The sequence below is a fragment of the Hyaena hyaena genome, unplaced genomic scaffold, assembly GCF_003009895.1.
Source record: "Hyaena hyaena isolate Hyena2069 unplaced genomic scaffold, ASM300989v1 scaffold_568, whole genome shotgun sequence".
Lineage (NCBI taxonomy): Eukaryota > Metazoa > Chordata > Mammalia > Carnivora > Hyaenidae > Hyaena > Hyaena hyaena.
In genome coordinates, this window is record NW_024081199.1 from 1,244,041 (window position 1) to 1,262,066 (window position 18,026).

General features: G+C 41.8%; 1 protein-coding gene across 1 annotated transcript in view; it reads right to left on the bottom strand.

Annotated features, from left to right (window-relative positions):
- Window positions 1-15,110, bottom strand: part of HEATR6 (HEAT repeat containing 6) — a 41,541-nt gene extending 26,431 nt beyond the window's left edge. Inside the window, exons 1-9 of the mRNA XM_039256358.1 lie at window positions 14,890-15,110; window positions 11,148-11,255; window positions 9,403-9,543; window positions 8,839-8,954; window positions 7,923-8,037; window positions 6,289-6,390; window positions 5,287-5,424; window positions 2,625-2,923; window positions 1,744-1,921 (exon numbers count right to left, since the gene is read on the bottom strand). Of these exons, the coding sequence (XP_039112289.1) occupies window positions 1,744-1,921; window positions 2,625-2,923; window positions 5,287-5,424; window positions 6,289-6,390; window positions 7,923-8,037; window positions 8,839-8,954; window positions 9,403-9,543; window positions 11,148-11,255; window positions 14,890-15,108 (1,416 nt within the window). The 5' untranslated portion in view covers window positions 15,109-15,110. The remainder of the gene's footprint in view (window positions 1-1,743; window positions 1,922-2,624; window positions 2,924-5,286; window positions 5,425-6,288; window positions 6,391-7,922; window positions 8,038-8,838; window positions 8,955-9,402; window positions 9,544-11,147; window positions 11,256-14,889) is intronic.
- Between the last annotated feature and the right edge of the window lie 2,916 nt (window positions 15,111-18,026).

An 18,026-nucleotide genomic window follows, 5' to 3' on the forward strand; every position in this document is an offset into this window, starting at 1 on the left:
GCCCGAAAAACAAACAACCCAGTGAAGAAATGGGCAGAAGACATGAACAGACACTTCTCCAAAGAGGACATCCAGATGGCCAACAGACACATGAAACGATGCTCAGCATCCCTCCTCATCAGGGAAATACAAATCAAAACCACACTGAGATACCACCTCACGCCAGTCAGAGTGGCTAAAATGAGCAAATCAGAGAACTCTAGATGCTGGCGAGGATGTGGAGAAACGGGCACCCTCCTACACTGTTGGTGGGAATGTAAACTGGTACAGCCCCTCTGGAAAACAGTGTGGAGGTTCCTCAGGAAACTAACAATAGAACTCCCTTATGACCCAGCAATAGCACTGCTAGGAATTTACCCAAGGGATACAGAAATGCTGAGGCATAGGAGCACATGTACCCCAATGTTCATAGCAGCACTCTCCACAATAGCTAAAACATGGAAAGAGCCTAAGTGTCCATCAACAGATGAATGGATCAAGAAGATGTGGTTTATCTATACCATGGAATACTACATGGCAATGAGAAACAATGAAATCTGGCCATGTGTAGCAACATGGATGGACCTTGAGGGTGTTATGCTGAGCGAAATAAGTCAGGCAGAGAAGGACAAATATCATATGTTTGCACGTATAGGAGGATTAGGAGGAACTTGACGGAGGAACAAGGGGGAGAAGAAGGGCGGAAATGGTGGGGGAAAGGGAGAGAGGCAAACCATGAGAGACTCTTGAATGCTGACAAAAACTGAGGACTGATGGATGTGGGGGGGAGGGGGGGATGGGCATGGAGGAGGACACTTGTGGGGATGAGCACTGAGTGTTATGTGGAAACTAATTTGACAATTTACTATTTGTAAAAAAAAAAAAAAACTATAAAGCTATAAACACCATGACACTGATTTCAATCCACTTTCATGAGCTCCAACTCTATAACCTCTCTGTACTCATAACCCAAACTCACAGGTGCCTCGTCCCCTTGGCTGGGCAGCTGCAGTGCAGGTGGTTTACCTGGCCTGCCACTTGCTCCAACACCATCTCTTGGGCTCCTGCCCGCAGCTCCCTGCAACCAGAGGCTCTTCAAATATATGTATTTTTTAACCTTTATAGCAGTTTTCCTTTCACTTACTAGAATGGCTTATCGGTCACCATTTATTTTCCATTTTTCTTGCAGGTTCTCATTTGCTACTGATTCAGTTAATGTGAAAACTTTCTGCTGGCTTAACTACTTGGAGTATTGGGTGTTTGAATTTTTTTGTATATAACTGAGGCCCATTTATTTTTTTAACCCTGTAAGAGCTTTTGAAGGGACACCCAGAAGTTTTCTTAGGTTTCTTATCATAAACATTTTTCTAAGCTTTACATATTCTTCGTAACAATGATGGACCAAGATATTCCACTGAGTGTTTAAGCTGCTTTTGATTTTTCCCTATTATAAATACCATGGCAATCAACATTCCCATAAAAGGGAAAGAGCCACGGCTGCTTCAGTGCAGCTCCAAAGGGACACCAAGGCTGCAAGTCAGTGCGCTCAGGCTCCAAGCAAGCCCTGGGAAGTGGAGCCCTCAGCGTGAGCCTTCTCCTCCTGTTACTCACATACACCGTGTCCTGTCTTCCTGCCTGTTCAGTGGTTCTCGAGTCAGGACTTGGGTTGGTAGTAATGAGAGCTGTGTTCAGATGAGACCGGATGAGGCAGGGAAAACAACAAACACTTTCCTGGTATCATGCTTAGAATTTACGTGCTCCTACCTTTGGAGAAGGATCTTTTAACGTAAGAGTCATCAAGGACACAGACTGAGGGCTTCCAAGTTCCGGTGTATCAGGAACAAAGGCTGACCAGTAGCCATAAAGGATTTTTTTTTCTATTGATTTTATAGTAGAAAGAAAACAAGCTAATGCTCCTTGGCGAACTTTGGCTTGGTAAGACCTATCCAAGAGAAGCAAGAAAAAAATCTTTAAAAAATACAAACATGAAGTACTATTTATTCCAACCAACTTACATGATGCACTGAGAAACAACATTCTGAATAAACCCAAAAGCTGCCAATGTGATAGTTGGAAAAATATTTTTCAAAATACAATCAAAACATGTTAAAGTTTATATAACAAGTTAATATAGTAGACAATATAAAACACAACTAGACAGAAAATAAGAAGCCAACAGCTTGGCATCAGGAGTAGTATGTGCCAGGCACCGTGCTGAGGCTGGCAGACATAAAGCCCACCCTGTCCCCAAGGAGTCTGAGAGAGGCAGAGGCAGACAGTTAAAGAGATAACTGCAGGGCATTTTGATGGATGCTAAGGTGGAGCTATCTCAAAGGGTCACAAAGAAGGGGGTGGGGTGTAGTCAGAAAAGGCTTCTCAGAGGATGTGATTGCTGAGCTAGTACCAAAGTGGAGAAGTGGTTAATAGGTCAAGAAGGCAGACAAAGTGAGAGAAAACTCCAGGCAAAGGAATAACACATACAAAGGCAGACCAAGGGGACAAGGCAAAAGGCAGAGTGACGCAAAGCCCAGCATAAACAAATCTTCAAACTAAATCTTGCGGAGCAGTCATGTTTTTAAGCAAAGTTATTAACTTGATGTGCACCTGAGACTATAAGGCCTAACAACACAACAAAATACTGCTACCTCATTTTACTCTGCATGCCTCCTTCAGCATCAGAATAGTCAGACTCACTACTGCTGACCCTTTTCCAATTGGCAGAACGGAAGGGGGCGGAGACTCTGTCTCTTCCCGCCTGCTGGCTTCCCTCTACTGGCCAACCCCGCACTCCCAGGGAGGAGGAGCAGGGAGTGCTCCCTTCAAGGAGGTTCTCTCTGCCCAAGTCAGTGACAGGGGCTGCTTCTCTTTCACTACTGGATTCTTCCTCTTCCTCTTCTCCTTGCTGAATCTTCCTTGATTTTACTTTTGATTTCTTCTTTTTATTCTGATTTTAGGAGGAAATGAAAACATTAATATGAGAGTTATTGGTACCTTCTCATTTGATTAATTACTAAATGTGTCCTCAACAGGGGTGCCTGGGTGGCTTAGTCGGTTAAGCGTCCGACTTTCGCTTAGGTCATGATCTCGCGGTTCGTGGGTTCGAGCCCCGCGTCAGGCTCTGTGCTGACTGCCAGCTCAGAGCCTGGAGCCTGTTTCGGAGTCTGTGTCTCCCTCTCTCTCTCTCTGACCCTCCCCTGCTCACGCTGTCTCTCTCTCTCTCCTAGAAATAAATAAAACATTAAAAAAAAAAGAAATTAAAAAAAAAATGTGTCCTCGACATGTAGTATGAAGAAAAAAGAAAAGAGAGGAAAAAAAAATGGCACTTACTTAATAGTCTGGGTGTGAGGTGCTGTGCTATGTGCTTACACACACCCTACTGGATTACAGGAAACAAGGGATGATGTATCTGCAACAAAGCCAAGCTGGTAGCCTGGTTTAAATTCTACCTCTGTGACTCTGAGCAAATCATTTAGCCTTCCACTTAGCATGATGTTCCTCATCTGTGAGTTTAAGGCTAATGCCACCTTTCTTGCACAGCTGTAAAAGCATTCAGCAGCAACAGATTTCAAGTCTATAGAAGATGACTTGAGTGACAATTTTCTCTTCTCCCAGACAAGACCCACAGCTAGCACTACTCTAGATATAAAAGAGAGACGTTAATCCACTATATATAATGCACGTTTTAGGTCACTGAGACTTTGTAGATAGTAAGTAAAAGCCAGTTTCTTTTCTCCTACTTCCTTTCTGACATCCAAATATCTTTGGAATCTATGTCTCCCTCTGCATTCTAAAGGTCCCTGACTTTAAGAAAGGAAGGCCCTTGGGGCATCTGGGTGGCTCAGTCGGTTAAGCATCCAATTTTGGCTCAGGTCATGATCTCACAGCTCATGAGTTCAAGCCCCAAGTGGAGCTCTGTGCTAACAGCTCAGAGTCTGGAGCCTGCTTCAAATTCTGTGTCTCCCTCTCTCTCTGACCCTCCTCTGCTCACACTTTGTCTCTCTCATCATTCAAAACTAAATAAATGTTAAAAAAATTTTTTGAAAAAAAGGAAGGTCCTCATCACTTCTATTTTGGATTATTAACGTGGCTTCAGGCTCACACCTTTTTACTTGCTACTACAGGGATGTTTCCTAAATGCATATCTGGTCATATCACTCCCCTATACAAGAGTCTTCATCACTACCTGTAAGATAAAAACTAACTCCTTAGCATACTATGTAACACTCTTGTGATTTGGTCTCTGCTACCTAATTGTCCCAGCCTTCCCCTGCACACACTTGACACTCTAGCCTACTGGTTAACAAATGGGCTATGCTCATTCTCTATGCTTAGGCACCTTCTGTTTCCTCTGGGGGGAAAAAAACCACTTTCCTTCCTTTTTTTTTTTTTTAATATTTTTATTTATTTGTAGGAGAGACAGAGAGAGACAGCGTGAGCAGGGGAGGGTCAGAGAGAGAGGGAGACACAGACTGTGAAATAGGCTCCAGGCTCCGAGCTGGCAGTCAGCACAGAGCCCGACGCGAGGCTTGAACCCACGAACCGCGAGATCATGACCTAAGTGAAAGTCGGATGCTTAACCGACTAAGCCACCCAGGCGCCCCATCCTTCCTTTTTGTACTACTCATTCTTTAAAAAAAAAAAAAAAAGTTTATTTATTTTGAAAGAGAGAGAGAGAGCAAGCACGGGAGGGACAGAGAGAGAGAGGGAGAGAATCCCAAGCAAGCTCTGCGCTTCTCCAAATTCCTAAAAACAGAGTCTATATCCTTAATGTTTAGCATAATGTCTGGGATGTAGCAAGTGTTCAGTAAATGTTGAGTAACTCAATGAGTAAAAGTATTTCGAATTATAAACATTTTATAAGTAATACTTGATACATGTTCAGATATAATACAATGGTCCATATATCTGTATGTTCAGTTCTTCAATGGAAACATGAGGGAGATGGCAACTATATGGAGAGGCTGAGAAACCCAGCAGTTGTAACAGAGACCTATATTTACCAATTAGCCTTTTGTAAAAAAGTGGGTTGACCCATGGTTTCGAGCATTTGGGGAATGAGGATGTGAGGCTTCAGGAGTAAAGTGAATGTCCACTGCTATAGCTCTTACACTGCCTAGACCTCTTAGAAGTATAAGATGGGTGTTTTCAGCAGCCTGATGAATTTACATTTACTATTCTAAAAATCCTAAACGGAAATCAAATTTAAGGTAAGCCTCTGGCACAAGTAGGGACACAAATTACAGAAAATACACATAACAAGCAATTAAAAACAATCCACAACTTCACACTAAGGAAATACAAGCATACCACAGTTGGTCGAGAAGCGCTGGTTTCGGATTGAAGTGGTTTGACAGGTGGCCGCCCGTCATACTGAGGAAGTGGAGTGGGGTATAACACCGTGGGCAGCTCTATGTTTAGTCCCGGGAGTCCATGAAACATAGATTTCTGATAATGATGTTTAAGGAAGTGCACACACAAAAATAAACCATAAAACAGACTGATTCACCATGTTCTGAATCACATCAATGAACCACTTAAGGTCTAGAATCTTACTAAGGAAATTCGAAGGGACAGAAAATTGGTATCTTGAAGGTTTAGGGCTTACAGAAGAGTTTAATCCCATCTGGTATGGCCAGATGAGGTTAGGTTTGATTTTAGTTTATTTACTTACTATTTTTACTTACTAAATTTTAAAATGTATCCAACCTGTTTTATCCAATTATTTTATCTATGATTTTTTTAACCAACCTATCATTTTTATTTCACTATCCACGTCCACATCTAGCTATCTATTTGGCAGATGGGACAGGGAGAGATTTAAACTTTTAGTCACAATCAAGGTAAGTTATAAACAGCTTTGACCCAAGGCCGCTTCCTGGTTGACCTGAAAAGTGGGTGTACAGAGAAGGCCCTGCCCATGGACCAGTAGGCTCAGAAACCAATGGTTGCAGCCTACTAATGCCATCTGACTGGCTTGTCTACTACATGGGCCAAAAGCCAAAGAGAAGTTCTGATTGCTCTTTCAAGTACAAACATGTTTGGGATGATCTACAATTAAACTGTCTACGGATCATAAGCTATTCCCTTCCTAAGTGAAGATTCATAGGTAAAATTTTAGAATTTTGATAAATTTCCTTAAAGCACAGCTTACTGTTTTCAGTTCTTAATCTGAAGTATGCCTAGATATGAACATTTGAATGATCTTTCCTAATATATATTACCTGAAAGCTAGCTTTAGAGTAATGATGTAAAGCGGTCCCTATGCCTGAGGTCTGAGCAGGAAAGGCACTCATCACGATGAGCATTTACCTTCAGCACAGCCAGAAGAGCTCCAAGTTCCTCGGTCTGTGTCAGTTTCATCTTACCCCCATTGAGGAGAGACTGTATACCTTTTAATGCATTTTGTAACAACTAGAGGAGAAAAGAGGCCAAGTTAAAAGGCATGGGAAATTTGGTTATTCAGGGATCAACTTTCTAGCATCACTTAGGATGAAGGAGAAAAAGTCTTTAGATGATGAAAAAAAAATCATTCAACACAGGAAAAAAAAAAGAAGATCCAGAGGAGAGATCTGACGAACTATTAATTATTTTCTAGATCAGAGTGTTCTCGCTGAAAAGAATGGTCTTATTGTACATGTTTATAAGCTAGCATGTACAAATGGTGAGCAAGGGGAAAATAAAAACATAGAAGAGGTGTGTAGTGGGAAGAAGGTGATAGGGATGAAAAAGTGGCAGCAGAGATTGGAAGCAGCAAATCTCTATGACGCAGCAACCCCACTAGGTCTTAAAGCCAAAAGAATGTATGTAGGAATAGGTTTCTATAGGACAATTCTCATCAAGATTGATCTTTTGACTCAGCATTCTCATTAGGAAATAGTCCTTGAATGCCCAGCTGGCTCAGTCAGTAGAGCATCCAATTCTTGATCTCAGGACTGTGAGTTCAAGCCCCAAGTTGGGTACAGAGATCACTTAAATGAATAAAACTTAAAAAAAAAAAAAAAAAAAAAAACTGTCCTTAAGAAACACTCCCCACACAGAGAGGATGTGGACCATAGTCTTTTTCTGAAATAGAGGAAACACTAAAGAAACTTCAATGTCCATCTGTTATGACAATGATTATATAAGAAGCTAACCCTCTGCTACATGGGAAACTCAACCATAAAAGCAGGCATCTGCCAAGCACTTTAACTGCTATATTTCATATACTGCTCATGTAACTGTATCATTTGTCCCATTTTACAGAAAGGAAAATGGAAGCCCAAGAAGTTAAGTAACTTGTCCAAGGTCTCCCAGGTACAGCAGTTAGAAAGCATGAGGTACATCAATAGGTACTGAAAAGAAGCCCAAGAAATATTAACTTTAAAAAGGAGATAAAATGGTAAAAATAGCAATATTTAATATGATTCCACTGAAAAACTATAAAATATGGTCATTTATATACAGAAAAAATATCTAGGGGCATATAGAACAAATTGTTCCAGGTAGTTATATCTGAGCAGGGAACTATCAGGAACTTTCACCATCTCAGATCTGTAAGTTTTGAAATGTGTCACTCTGAATTTAAAGCATGTGAACAAATTGTCATATCTGCATCAGATTTTTAAAAAAGAAGTAATATTGCATATATTGTTGAAATCTACTCCTTAGCCTTCCATCTAAAAGACTGTTACTAGACTGAAACTGTACTGCTTTTATAATCAGGAGGGAAAAAAATACTTTTCTTTAAAAATCTAGAACTGCAAAACAAATGGAAACTATCTTGTAATTTAAACCTGAAAGATATGATTTCCATCTTTGTAGGTTATAAATATTCCACTTATGCCTTTATCTCTAGACAAAACTAATTCAGCAACCAAATCATACTCTTTAGTAACAGCTTCTGTTCTACTGTTGCTTCTAGCCACATCTGTAACATTCACAAGATTAGTGGTAGTCCCACCTACCATGCAAAACGTGATATCATCCATATCAGATGATTTTGGAGACTGTAAAGTGGTCAAGAAAGCCTGGAAGCAGATATTTGGGTAGGGCTCCTCCAAGTATGGCTGTCCTGGTACACTAAAACACATAGAGAGAAAGCAACTCAAACTCAGTCTCCTTTGAAACGGGGCTTGCAAAAGAGTAAGAATTAAAAATAGCAGTAATACAGACAAGTGGAGTTGGAATATACCTTCAGATGAAACTGTATTAAGGAAGACTGTGCATTTTGGGTAATTAACTAGGGCTGTGGGACAGCACAAGGCTGGAGTGAATTCCAAGAAGGAAGAATGGTTTCCACAGGGAAAAGTTACAGAAGTGAAGAAGTATGGAGAAGGAAATCTTTTTTTAGTTCTACTTTTCAATGCATAGAGGGAAACAATGCAGACAGGTTGTCTGGCTAGAATCACACAGCTGAGCCTGCCTCCTCCCCACTGGACAACATCACAATGGGGAGACAAGATACACTGGTTCAAGTCTGTGCTCCTCAGTTTCCATTGCATGAATCTAAAACTTGGTGGATGGCATTGGTTCCACTTTCTTAGAAGACACTGGCTTTGATAGAGGCCTCAACAAAGCTTAAATTCATGACTATATCCTTCTAGAAGATTTAATATGGTTATAATTTATATCAACAGAAAACAAAACCTTGACATATTACATATATATTACTCTTTCCCTATTTTAGGGATGAGATCCTAGTCTATTTTTTCCTTTACATTAAACAAATAATATTAAAATGAAAAATAAACAATATAAGATGATCTTATTAGCAAGGAACATGGGAAACACAAAGTATGTTATTTTTCTAAGTTGGCTCTGGCTTCAGACATGAGAGGCCCTGTCTTATTACAGCTGGGATATGTGACCAGACCCACATACCTGAGACATAAGTTTGCCATACAGTGCACTGCAGCTCTCCTAACTTCAGGGTCCGGGTGAGCCGAGTCACTCAACTTCATCAAAATCCCACTCTTGCCAAGCAAGTCTGGGAGGTACTAAAACAAAATAACAGCTAATGTTGGTCAGAAAAGGCTTCTTGGAAAATATTACTCTTTAGATAGATGTATTTTTTTAACTAAAGGGCAGTTAAGTCCCAGAAGACTGACTGCTAGGTAAATCCTTCACACGGGCATGCAAAGATGTGCCCCAAAACACCAGTTGCGATCGTCACTCTCAGCCTAGGTAGCTGCTGAAGCTCTTTAGTCTTGGGTACATACTGAAGGGTGATAACAATAATGGTTCATGTTTAGCAAGTGCCAAGCACTTTATAAGGATTGTCTCACCTCATCCTCAAAGGAGCTACTGTATACATGAAGAAATGAGATCAGAGTGGTTGCATAAGGGCTCTCATTAATGACAGGATGGAAACCTGAGCATGAGTCTACTGGTTTAGAGCCTGTGTTCCTAACTTTTTGAAGGAAAGGCAGACACAGTTTAAGCTACCTTTTGACATTTTGAGCCATTGCAGTAAACCAGAGCTGCCAGGGCTTGGAGAATTTCCATGTGTGTCCAGGAACTACACTGCTGAATAGCAGAGATAGTATATGCCAACAGGAAATCCAGGTTCTGTTCATCAACAATCACCTATCGATAGAGGAAAAAATATGCATCATCTAACTTGTAAAAAAGTATTTTTATCCTTTTCAGACATGTATGCTCACTTGAACCAGGCTATGAAAGAAAGAGCACATGTGTCCATGTTTTTGGTGTCAGACCATTTGGCAAGGTCTGTAGACATTTTTGACTGTCACAATCAGAGGGATGCTACTGCCTTCTAAGGTAGAAGCCAGGGATGCTGCTAAAATCTTACAATGCACAGGACAGCTGCCCTACAACTAAGAATCATCCAATCCAAAATATCAATAGTACCGAGATTGAGAAACCCTGATATAAAAGTTGAGGGGCACACTGTAATCATCTAGGGAGCTTAAGCCCTGCAGGTGATTTTAATGTGCAGTCAAGGTTAACCCCTGGTTTCAGCCACTCATGGTAATACTATTCACCTGATCAGACCTAGCTCTCCCCAGCCAAGTATCAGGGGCAGTCTGATGGAAAGTGACGGGGACAACATGCCTCATTCTTAAAGAGACACAAAATAAATTGTTCTTTTGCTTCTGCTGGGGGTTATTTATTTTTTTGCACAGGATGCCTGGAACTGAGGCAGCCATCTTGACTAGGAGAGATGCTGGCTGAGGACAACCCATACACTGATGGCAGAATGGAAAAATGCCAGTAAGCTTCTCATAAAGTACCCTGGAGTGCCTCCCTTGGGGGTTGTGACATGCTACAACTTTAAAAAAATTTTTTTTAGCTGTTCTAGGTTGACTTTTCTTTTTCTTACAGCCAAAAGCATCCTAGGTTATGTAGTACTAATTGTAAATTTTGTGCTAACTACATTCACATACTCATGTGGCATCTTATGGTAACAGCCTCAATTTCCGAACTGTTCTTGAAAAGATATGAGATTTGTTGGGGGCACGTGGGTGGCTCAGTCGGTTAAGTGTCCAACTTCAGCTCAGGTCATGATCTCACAGTTCGTAGGTTTGAACCCAGGTCGGACTCTATGCTGACAGCTAGCTCAGAGCCTGGAGCCTGTTTCGGATTCTGTTTCCCTCTCTCTCTGACCCTCCCCTGCTCACACTGTCTCTCTCTCTCTCTCAGAAATAAATAAAACATTTTAAAAAATGGGATTTGTTTAGCAAAATGAAAACAGTCTGGAGAAAAGGGAGCTATAGCACAGACCTTGTTATAAATAACAAGGTGCTTTCTAACTAGTGCCTCTTGCTCCCAAGCTACTTCTTATGTTTTCTGAAGATCAAAAGTAGAACACAAAAATGCTAGCTTTGGGAAAGGGGAAAACCTATTGGTAGGAAAGGAGTAGTGGATTGTTTCAACTTATTGTTAGATATAACTTGGTCAAATACATGCTCCATGAGAAACCCTAAAACCTAGGGGCCTCAATGATATTGGTTTCTTGAACCAAAGAGAAAGGGGTAATTCTAATGGACAAACTTCTAGAATTGTGCAGAATAACTGTTTTGGTCAGAATTATATTTACTATCATTTCTAGTAAGGAACTGCTTTTTCCAATTTCTCAAAAGATCAGCCTATCACACCTAGCACAGATGTAGTATTTCAAAGGGACTTATTTGGTTCATGATAAATTCTAAAGTTACACACACGATTACCTGTAATCTGTTAAGTAAACGGTGGATAAGTTGAGACACTTTGCTGACAAGATGGTTCTGATTAAGAGGCACCAGTCGGCAAGCTTGGACAAGAAGAGCACTGACATCCTACCCCAAAAAAAAAGAAAAAAAAAAAAAAAAGGACAGTGAAAAGGTGATATGCCTATTTATTAGTCAAGTAAAGAAGCAACCCCTACCCCCCAAACACAGCCAAACAGAAAAATGAAAAGGAATGTTCACACTCAAAATGAGGAAAGATGAAATGTGAGGCAGGAAGGAGGAAGAAAATTAAATGATGCCACAGAAATGAGATGTGCAAAAAAGAAGGAAAAGATACAATACGGTTTTTGTCAGGCTAAAAACTCCAGAGTCTCTACATATGTAGAGAGTGCAATTAAATAACCAAAGAGAGGCTTCCAGAATATTAAAAAAGCACACACTGAAGTTAAAAATACCAAAAAGTAAGCAAACAGACACATGAAAAGATGCTCAACATCACTTACTATCAGGGAAATGCAAATCAGAACTACAATGAGCTATCACCTCACAGCTGTCAGAATGGCTAAACTCAAAAACACAAAAACAATAGGTGTTGGCGAGGATCTGAAGAAAAAGGAGCCCTCATGCATGGTTGGTGGGAATGCAAACTGATGTAGCCACTGTGGAGAACATAGGAGCCTCCTCAAAAAGTTAAAAATAGAACTACCCTAAGATCCCAGCAATTGCACTACTGGGTATTTATCCAAAGCATACAAAAACACTAATTTAAAGGGATACATGCACCCCTATGTTTATGGCAGCATTATTCACGATAGCCAAAGTATGGAAGCAGCCCATGTTAATCAATAGATAAATGGATAAAGAAGATGTGATATATATATACACATACATATACATATACACATGCATATATATACACATACACACAGTAGAAGATTATTCAGCCATAAAAAGGAATGAAATCTTGCCATTTACAATGACCTCGATGGATGGAGCTAGAGAGTATAATGCTAAGCGAAATAAGAGAAAGACAAATACCATATGATTTCACTCATCGGTGGAACTGAAGAAACAAAACAAACAAGCCAAGGGGAAAAAAAGAGAAACAAATCAAGAAACAGATTCTTAACCATAGAGAACAAACTCAGAAGGGAGGTGGGCAAGGGGGGAGGAGTGAAACAGGCGATGGGGATTAAGGAGTGCACCTGTTACGATGAGCACTGGGTGATGGGTGTATACGTATATATGTATATATATATACACTGTATGTTGACATACTAGATATATATAGAGAGATATATAGATATGTATGTATGTGTATATACAAAACACTGTATGTTGACACACTGGAATTAAATTTTTTTGATTAAAAAATAAACCTCATTCATTCTCATCTTGAAAAAGGAAACAGAAAGTAAGCAAACCATATATTCAAGGCCACTGGGAAGATAAGAAGTGACACGTCTATAAGTTTAGTGTAAAATTAGGTAATTCTTTTTAAAAAAAAAGGCAGGGAATCTATTTGCAAATCACACCATTCATTTATCTATAAGATGTTTATTGGATAAAAAGTCTGGGGCACCTACTGTGTTAGATCATCCAGCTCCAAAGGGGAACATATTCCTGAATTTCAAATGGCTCATTATCAAGAAATACTCACAAAACATTAAAGTAAATTAAATATTGAAAGAATTAAGTGCAAACTCTATGGGGAAATGGTAACTAAAGAGGTCATACGGAGGTGATTTTTAAGCATAACCTGGAATGATCTGAAGGATGACTTAAAAATCTGGGGCATCTGGGTGGCTTAGTCAGTTAAGCGTCTGACTTCGGCTCAGGTTGTGATCTCGCAGTCTGTGAGTTCGAGTCCCACATCGGGCTCTGTGCTGACAGTTCAGAGCCTGGAGCCTGCTTCAAGTTCTATGCATCGCTCTCTCTCTGCCCCTATCCCGCTCATGCTCAGTCTCTCTCAAGAATAAATAAACATTAAAAAAAAATTTTTTTTAAATCTGCCAGACATACAAACCAACAACAGACACTGCAAGCAAAGGGAATGGAATATGCAACACCAATAGGTGTGAAACACTAGTAGGTGCTTGAGGAACATCAGGTTTTAAGTGACTACACACAAGGCACAAAAGAAGTGACAGGAGACTGGAAAAGCACGTATTTTTGATGTAAAAATATCAAATTATACCAGCAGAGAAAAACTTTCTGAGTACTCCCCGAATTCCACTCCACTCCCTAGTGACACAGACTGTTTTGTTGTCAACTCTTCCATTCGTTGTTGTGAACTCTTTACATCTATAAATGTACACAGTCTGTTAAAAACACACTCCTCGGGGCGCCTGTGTGGCTCAGTCAGTTGAGCGTCCGACTTCGGCTCAGGTCATGATCTCACGGTTCGTGGGTTCGAGCCCCGCATCGGGCTCTGTGCTGACAGCTCAGAGCCTGGAGCCTGTTTCAGATTCTGTGCCTCCCTCTCTCTCTGATCCTCCCCTGCTCATGCTGTCTCTCTCAAAAATAAATAAAATATTTAAAAAAAAAGAAAGAAAGAAAGAAAGAAAGAAAGAAAGAAAGAAAGAAAGAAAGAAAGAAAGAAAGAAAACACGCTCCTCACCCGGTACTGGCGTCACACTGCACGAACTGATCTGGAACTTGCTCTGATCACTTACCAATATGTCGTGAAGATCATCCCAAATCAGAGTTTTGCTTTCTAATCAGATTTTTTCCCACAAAAGAAAAAAGCACTCTAGTAGCAGGGCAAAGAATGGTTTGGAGAAAGGCTGGGCTGCAGGCAGAAGAAAAGTTTGAGTGGAAGGGTTCAGGAGAAAGTCATCTTGCCTGAGGGCTTAAGGCATTGGCAACGGAACACAAAGGGGATGAGACATATTTATGAGATACATTATGAAGAATCTGGACTGGATAGATCTGGGAGGAGGGAAAGGGAAAGCACCAGCGTTTGTGCTAGTGTGATTTGGCCGACTGTTCATGTTTCCATGAGTTGGGGGATGGGACGGGTTGGGGAGATAATGTAACTCATTTTTAGGAACTGTCAGGTTTGACGTGCCTCTGAAGGCCATAGGCCGTGGTATGACTGGGCCAAGTTCCAGGAGTTCATTAAATAGTATCCAAGGCCTGATGTGTGTGAATATTATTATTACTCCGAGGCAAAGTACTTCTAAAGGGGAGGCAGAAGGCTAGCACAGAGGAACAGAAAATGACAGGGACCATGTGACAGGCTTAGGCTCCAATTCTACCTCTGCCTTTTGCCAACAATATGACATTGGATCTTTATGTGCCTCCGTATTTTTAACAGTAGATCTAATAATACCTACGTTGTAAGGTTCCTATAATCGTGCGCGGTACAGTATGTGGCGATCCGAGTGCCACTACTTAATAAATGGTAATAGTGAATTGTATATACGGTGTTTTATATGCAGGGAGTGGAGTGGGGGCGAGGGCTGGACCAAATGCCAACTACGGTGTTACCAGAGCAGAAGTCACCAAGTGGGGTTTTGAAAGCTGCCGATTTTGCCAAGCATTGCAGGATCTTCCACAAAGAGGAGAGCAGAGAGTGTACCACACTCGGAGGGAGCAAGCCAGCCCGGAACTAAGTAATCCGAAGCGGTGCTGGGAGAAGCCGGGAGACGCCGGCGGGAGCGACCAGCCAGGGTCCCTGAGGGTGGGGCCAGGGCCAGCAGGCGTGGCCTGAGTCCTCCCCACCCAGCAGGCCGCCTACCTCTGGGGTCACGCCGCCGCCTTCGCTGTAGTTCTCAGAGATAAGCTGGTCGAAGAGCAGGTGGATCTCGGTGCGGGCGGAGCTGCTGTCATCCGGACGTAGGGCGCAGAGCCTGGCCGATAAGCAGCGGAACCCAATGCCCTGCTCGGGCGGTGGCTCTTGTGGAACGTCCCGCACCTGCGCGCCCGGCAGCGACCCGGCCACTTGCACCGCCGCCATCTTTCCCACGTAAGACCACAATGAAATACTTCCGGGGCATTCCCGGTTCCGAGCGCCAGTTCCGGAAATACTTTTTTTTTTTTAAATTTTTTAATGTTTTATTTATTTCTGAGAGACAGAAACAGCGTAAGCTGGGGACGGTCAGAGAGAGAGGGAGGTACAACATCTGAAACATGCTCCAGGCTCTGAGCTAGCTGTCAGCACAGAGCCCGACTAGGGGCTGGAACCCACCAACCGTGAGATTCTGACCTGAGTCGAAGTCGGACGCTTAACCCACTGAGCCACCCAGGTGCCCCAGGAAATGGCTTCTTTAGACCAGAGCGGGCGTACCAAAGCCCTGGGATCCGCTTGCGCTGCTGTGCGAATAATTGTCGGAAATGAGCTTGGAGGCTTTACTTGCCGCCCACTTTTCTTTGAGCTCTGACACTGAGATTCTTTTTTTTTTTTTTTAATATTTTTATTTATTTCTAGGAGAGAGAGAGACAGAGTGAGCAAGGTAGGGTCAGAGAGAGAGGGAGACACAGACTCCGAAACAGGCTCCAGGCCCTGAGCTGGCAGTCAGCACAGAGCCCGACGCGGGGCTTGAACCCACGAACCGCGAGATCATGACCTAAGCGAAAGTCGGACACTTAACCGACTAAGCCACCCAGGTGCCCCTGAAACTGAGATTCTTATTTGTCCTCCTAGAAAGTTTGTTTCTGGGCAGGGCTGACATGCTTATTTAGTACTAGCGTCTCAGATTCGGACTGGAGTTGGGGAGGGGCCGTTGTCGATGTGCAATGGCAAAAACTGCTAGTTCTACGACGTCCTTGGACTCTTACATCGTGTGAGAGCCCCTGATTCTTTCCCAGGCACAAAATGGCCCTGAATAAAGGATACATTACCCAGTATTCCTTGCAGTTAAGTGTGCATCCTCCTGTGAATCTTAAGGTACTTCACCATACAAGAAAAGTAATTTGAAAGTTCAAACTGAGCCATGTAAAATATAAACTGCCTAAGGGTGACCTAGTTGAGATTGGACACCCCAAGAATTCCAATAGCATTAAAAGCAAGAAGCTGGAAAAGAAAATAGCCATTTTAAAAAGCTATAAACGGGGCGCCTGAGTGGCTTAGTCAGTTAAGCGTCCGACTTTCGCTTAGGTCATGATCTCGCGGTTCGTGGGTTCGAGCCCCGCGTCGGGCTCTGTGCTGACGGCCAGCTCAGAGCCTGGAGCCTGTTTCAGTCTGTGACTCCCTCTCTCTCTGACCCTCCCCTGCTCCGCTGTCTCTCTCTCNAAAAAAAAAAAAAAAAAAAAAAAGCTATAAACAGGAGGAGGGCACTTGTGGGGATGAGCACTGGGTGTTATATGGAAACCAACTTGACAATAAACTATTTGTAAAAAAAAAAAAAAAAAAGCTATAAACACTTTTTAGCCATCCAAGATGTGAAGGGCTGAAATTTACATTTGGTAATTTCCTGAGCCTTTGAGTTATGCAATTTTAAAGCAAATTCTCATCGATTCTTGGGGGAAGCCTTGAAGTCACCTGAACGTACATGTTTTATCTTGAGACAAACATTTCTGTTTAACAATGACAGTTGGGGGCACACTTTGGAAGAGCTAGTTTTCTGAAGACTTTGGGCTTTTAGGGGGAGAATATTAATTTTTTGTTTGAATTCAGATTTCATTATGCTTGTATATTATTGCTTATTCTTGAGATGTGTGTATGTTATGTACGTTTATTTGTGATATTAAAGCATTTGCTCAAAGATTAGGAGCTGAACCGAGTCACAGATGTCTTAGTCTGAGTTCTTCCAAAGCAGAGCCTTAGGTGAGGTTGTTATATGAGTGATTTATTCAGGAATGAACAGGGAAGAAAGGGGAATCAATATACATATGTGCTATTGAATTAACCATTGCAAGGGGTGAGTATTTGCTCAATCCTCAAGATTTTCTGAGAAGCCTTATGGAATGCTGTCAGAACCCCCTTCCTGAGGAATGGAAGATGGAAGCATGTATCTGTCAGCCTTTGAATTCTGTTGTCAAACCTTGCCCCACCAAGCATCATTTCTCCAGTGCTTCTCATTTGAGCATGCATCAGTGGGTGGTGGCTCCTGCAGGAGTTTCTAGATGCACAAAGAGGCCCCGAGACAAAAGTGAGAAGTATAGGGTACTGGGGTACAAGTCCAAGACAAAGCTCTGACAAGAGTCTTAACTTGTGCTAAGCTAGTAGATGCCTGACAGAAGCTGGTTGTTGCAGCAATGATTAGAATAAGAATAAGAGTGTAAGGCCAAGAGTATATGAGGCAGTGCACAAGTGATATCCAACACAGTGGGCTAGAAGGATGTGAAACCTGATCGTCACAGTGGAGGTGGTATGACAGAGACTGGAAAGGATCAGGGTTTGGTGTGGCTCATCTTAGGTTGCAACAAGAATGGCCCACACATATTGTTATTCAAGACTGAATGACCTAGATATTGTAAAGTATATTGATACCAGTCTATTGAGTTCTGATGGAATATACCCTAGCAGATGGCAATGTGGTTTCTCTAAAGAAATGAACACTCCTACCCTTTGATGATTACCAACTGAAGAAACATATCAAACTTTCAGGGAGGACTTGTAGGCCTCCTACGTTGGCTTGTGTTTAGATGATACACACCCCCCCCAACTGTGGATTCATAGCTTGACAAATACTCTCCCAAGAAAATCTCACATATCCTTATTCCTCCTCACTCTCAATCTTTTTTTAATCCTACAGTGACCTTGGTACTTTAAGGGATGCCTAGCATATTCACAGCCATTTCCTTTTATAAATTCTGCATAAGGTGATCTGGAGCCTTACTCAGGAATATCGCCTCTTTCATATTTTGGAACTCTGTCAAGACTTCATTTTTATCACCTCATTTGAGTCTGGATCATCCTAACTAAAGTAGGCT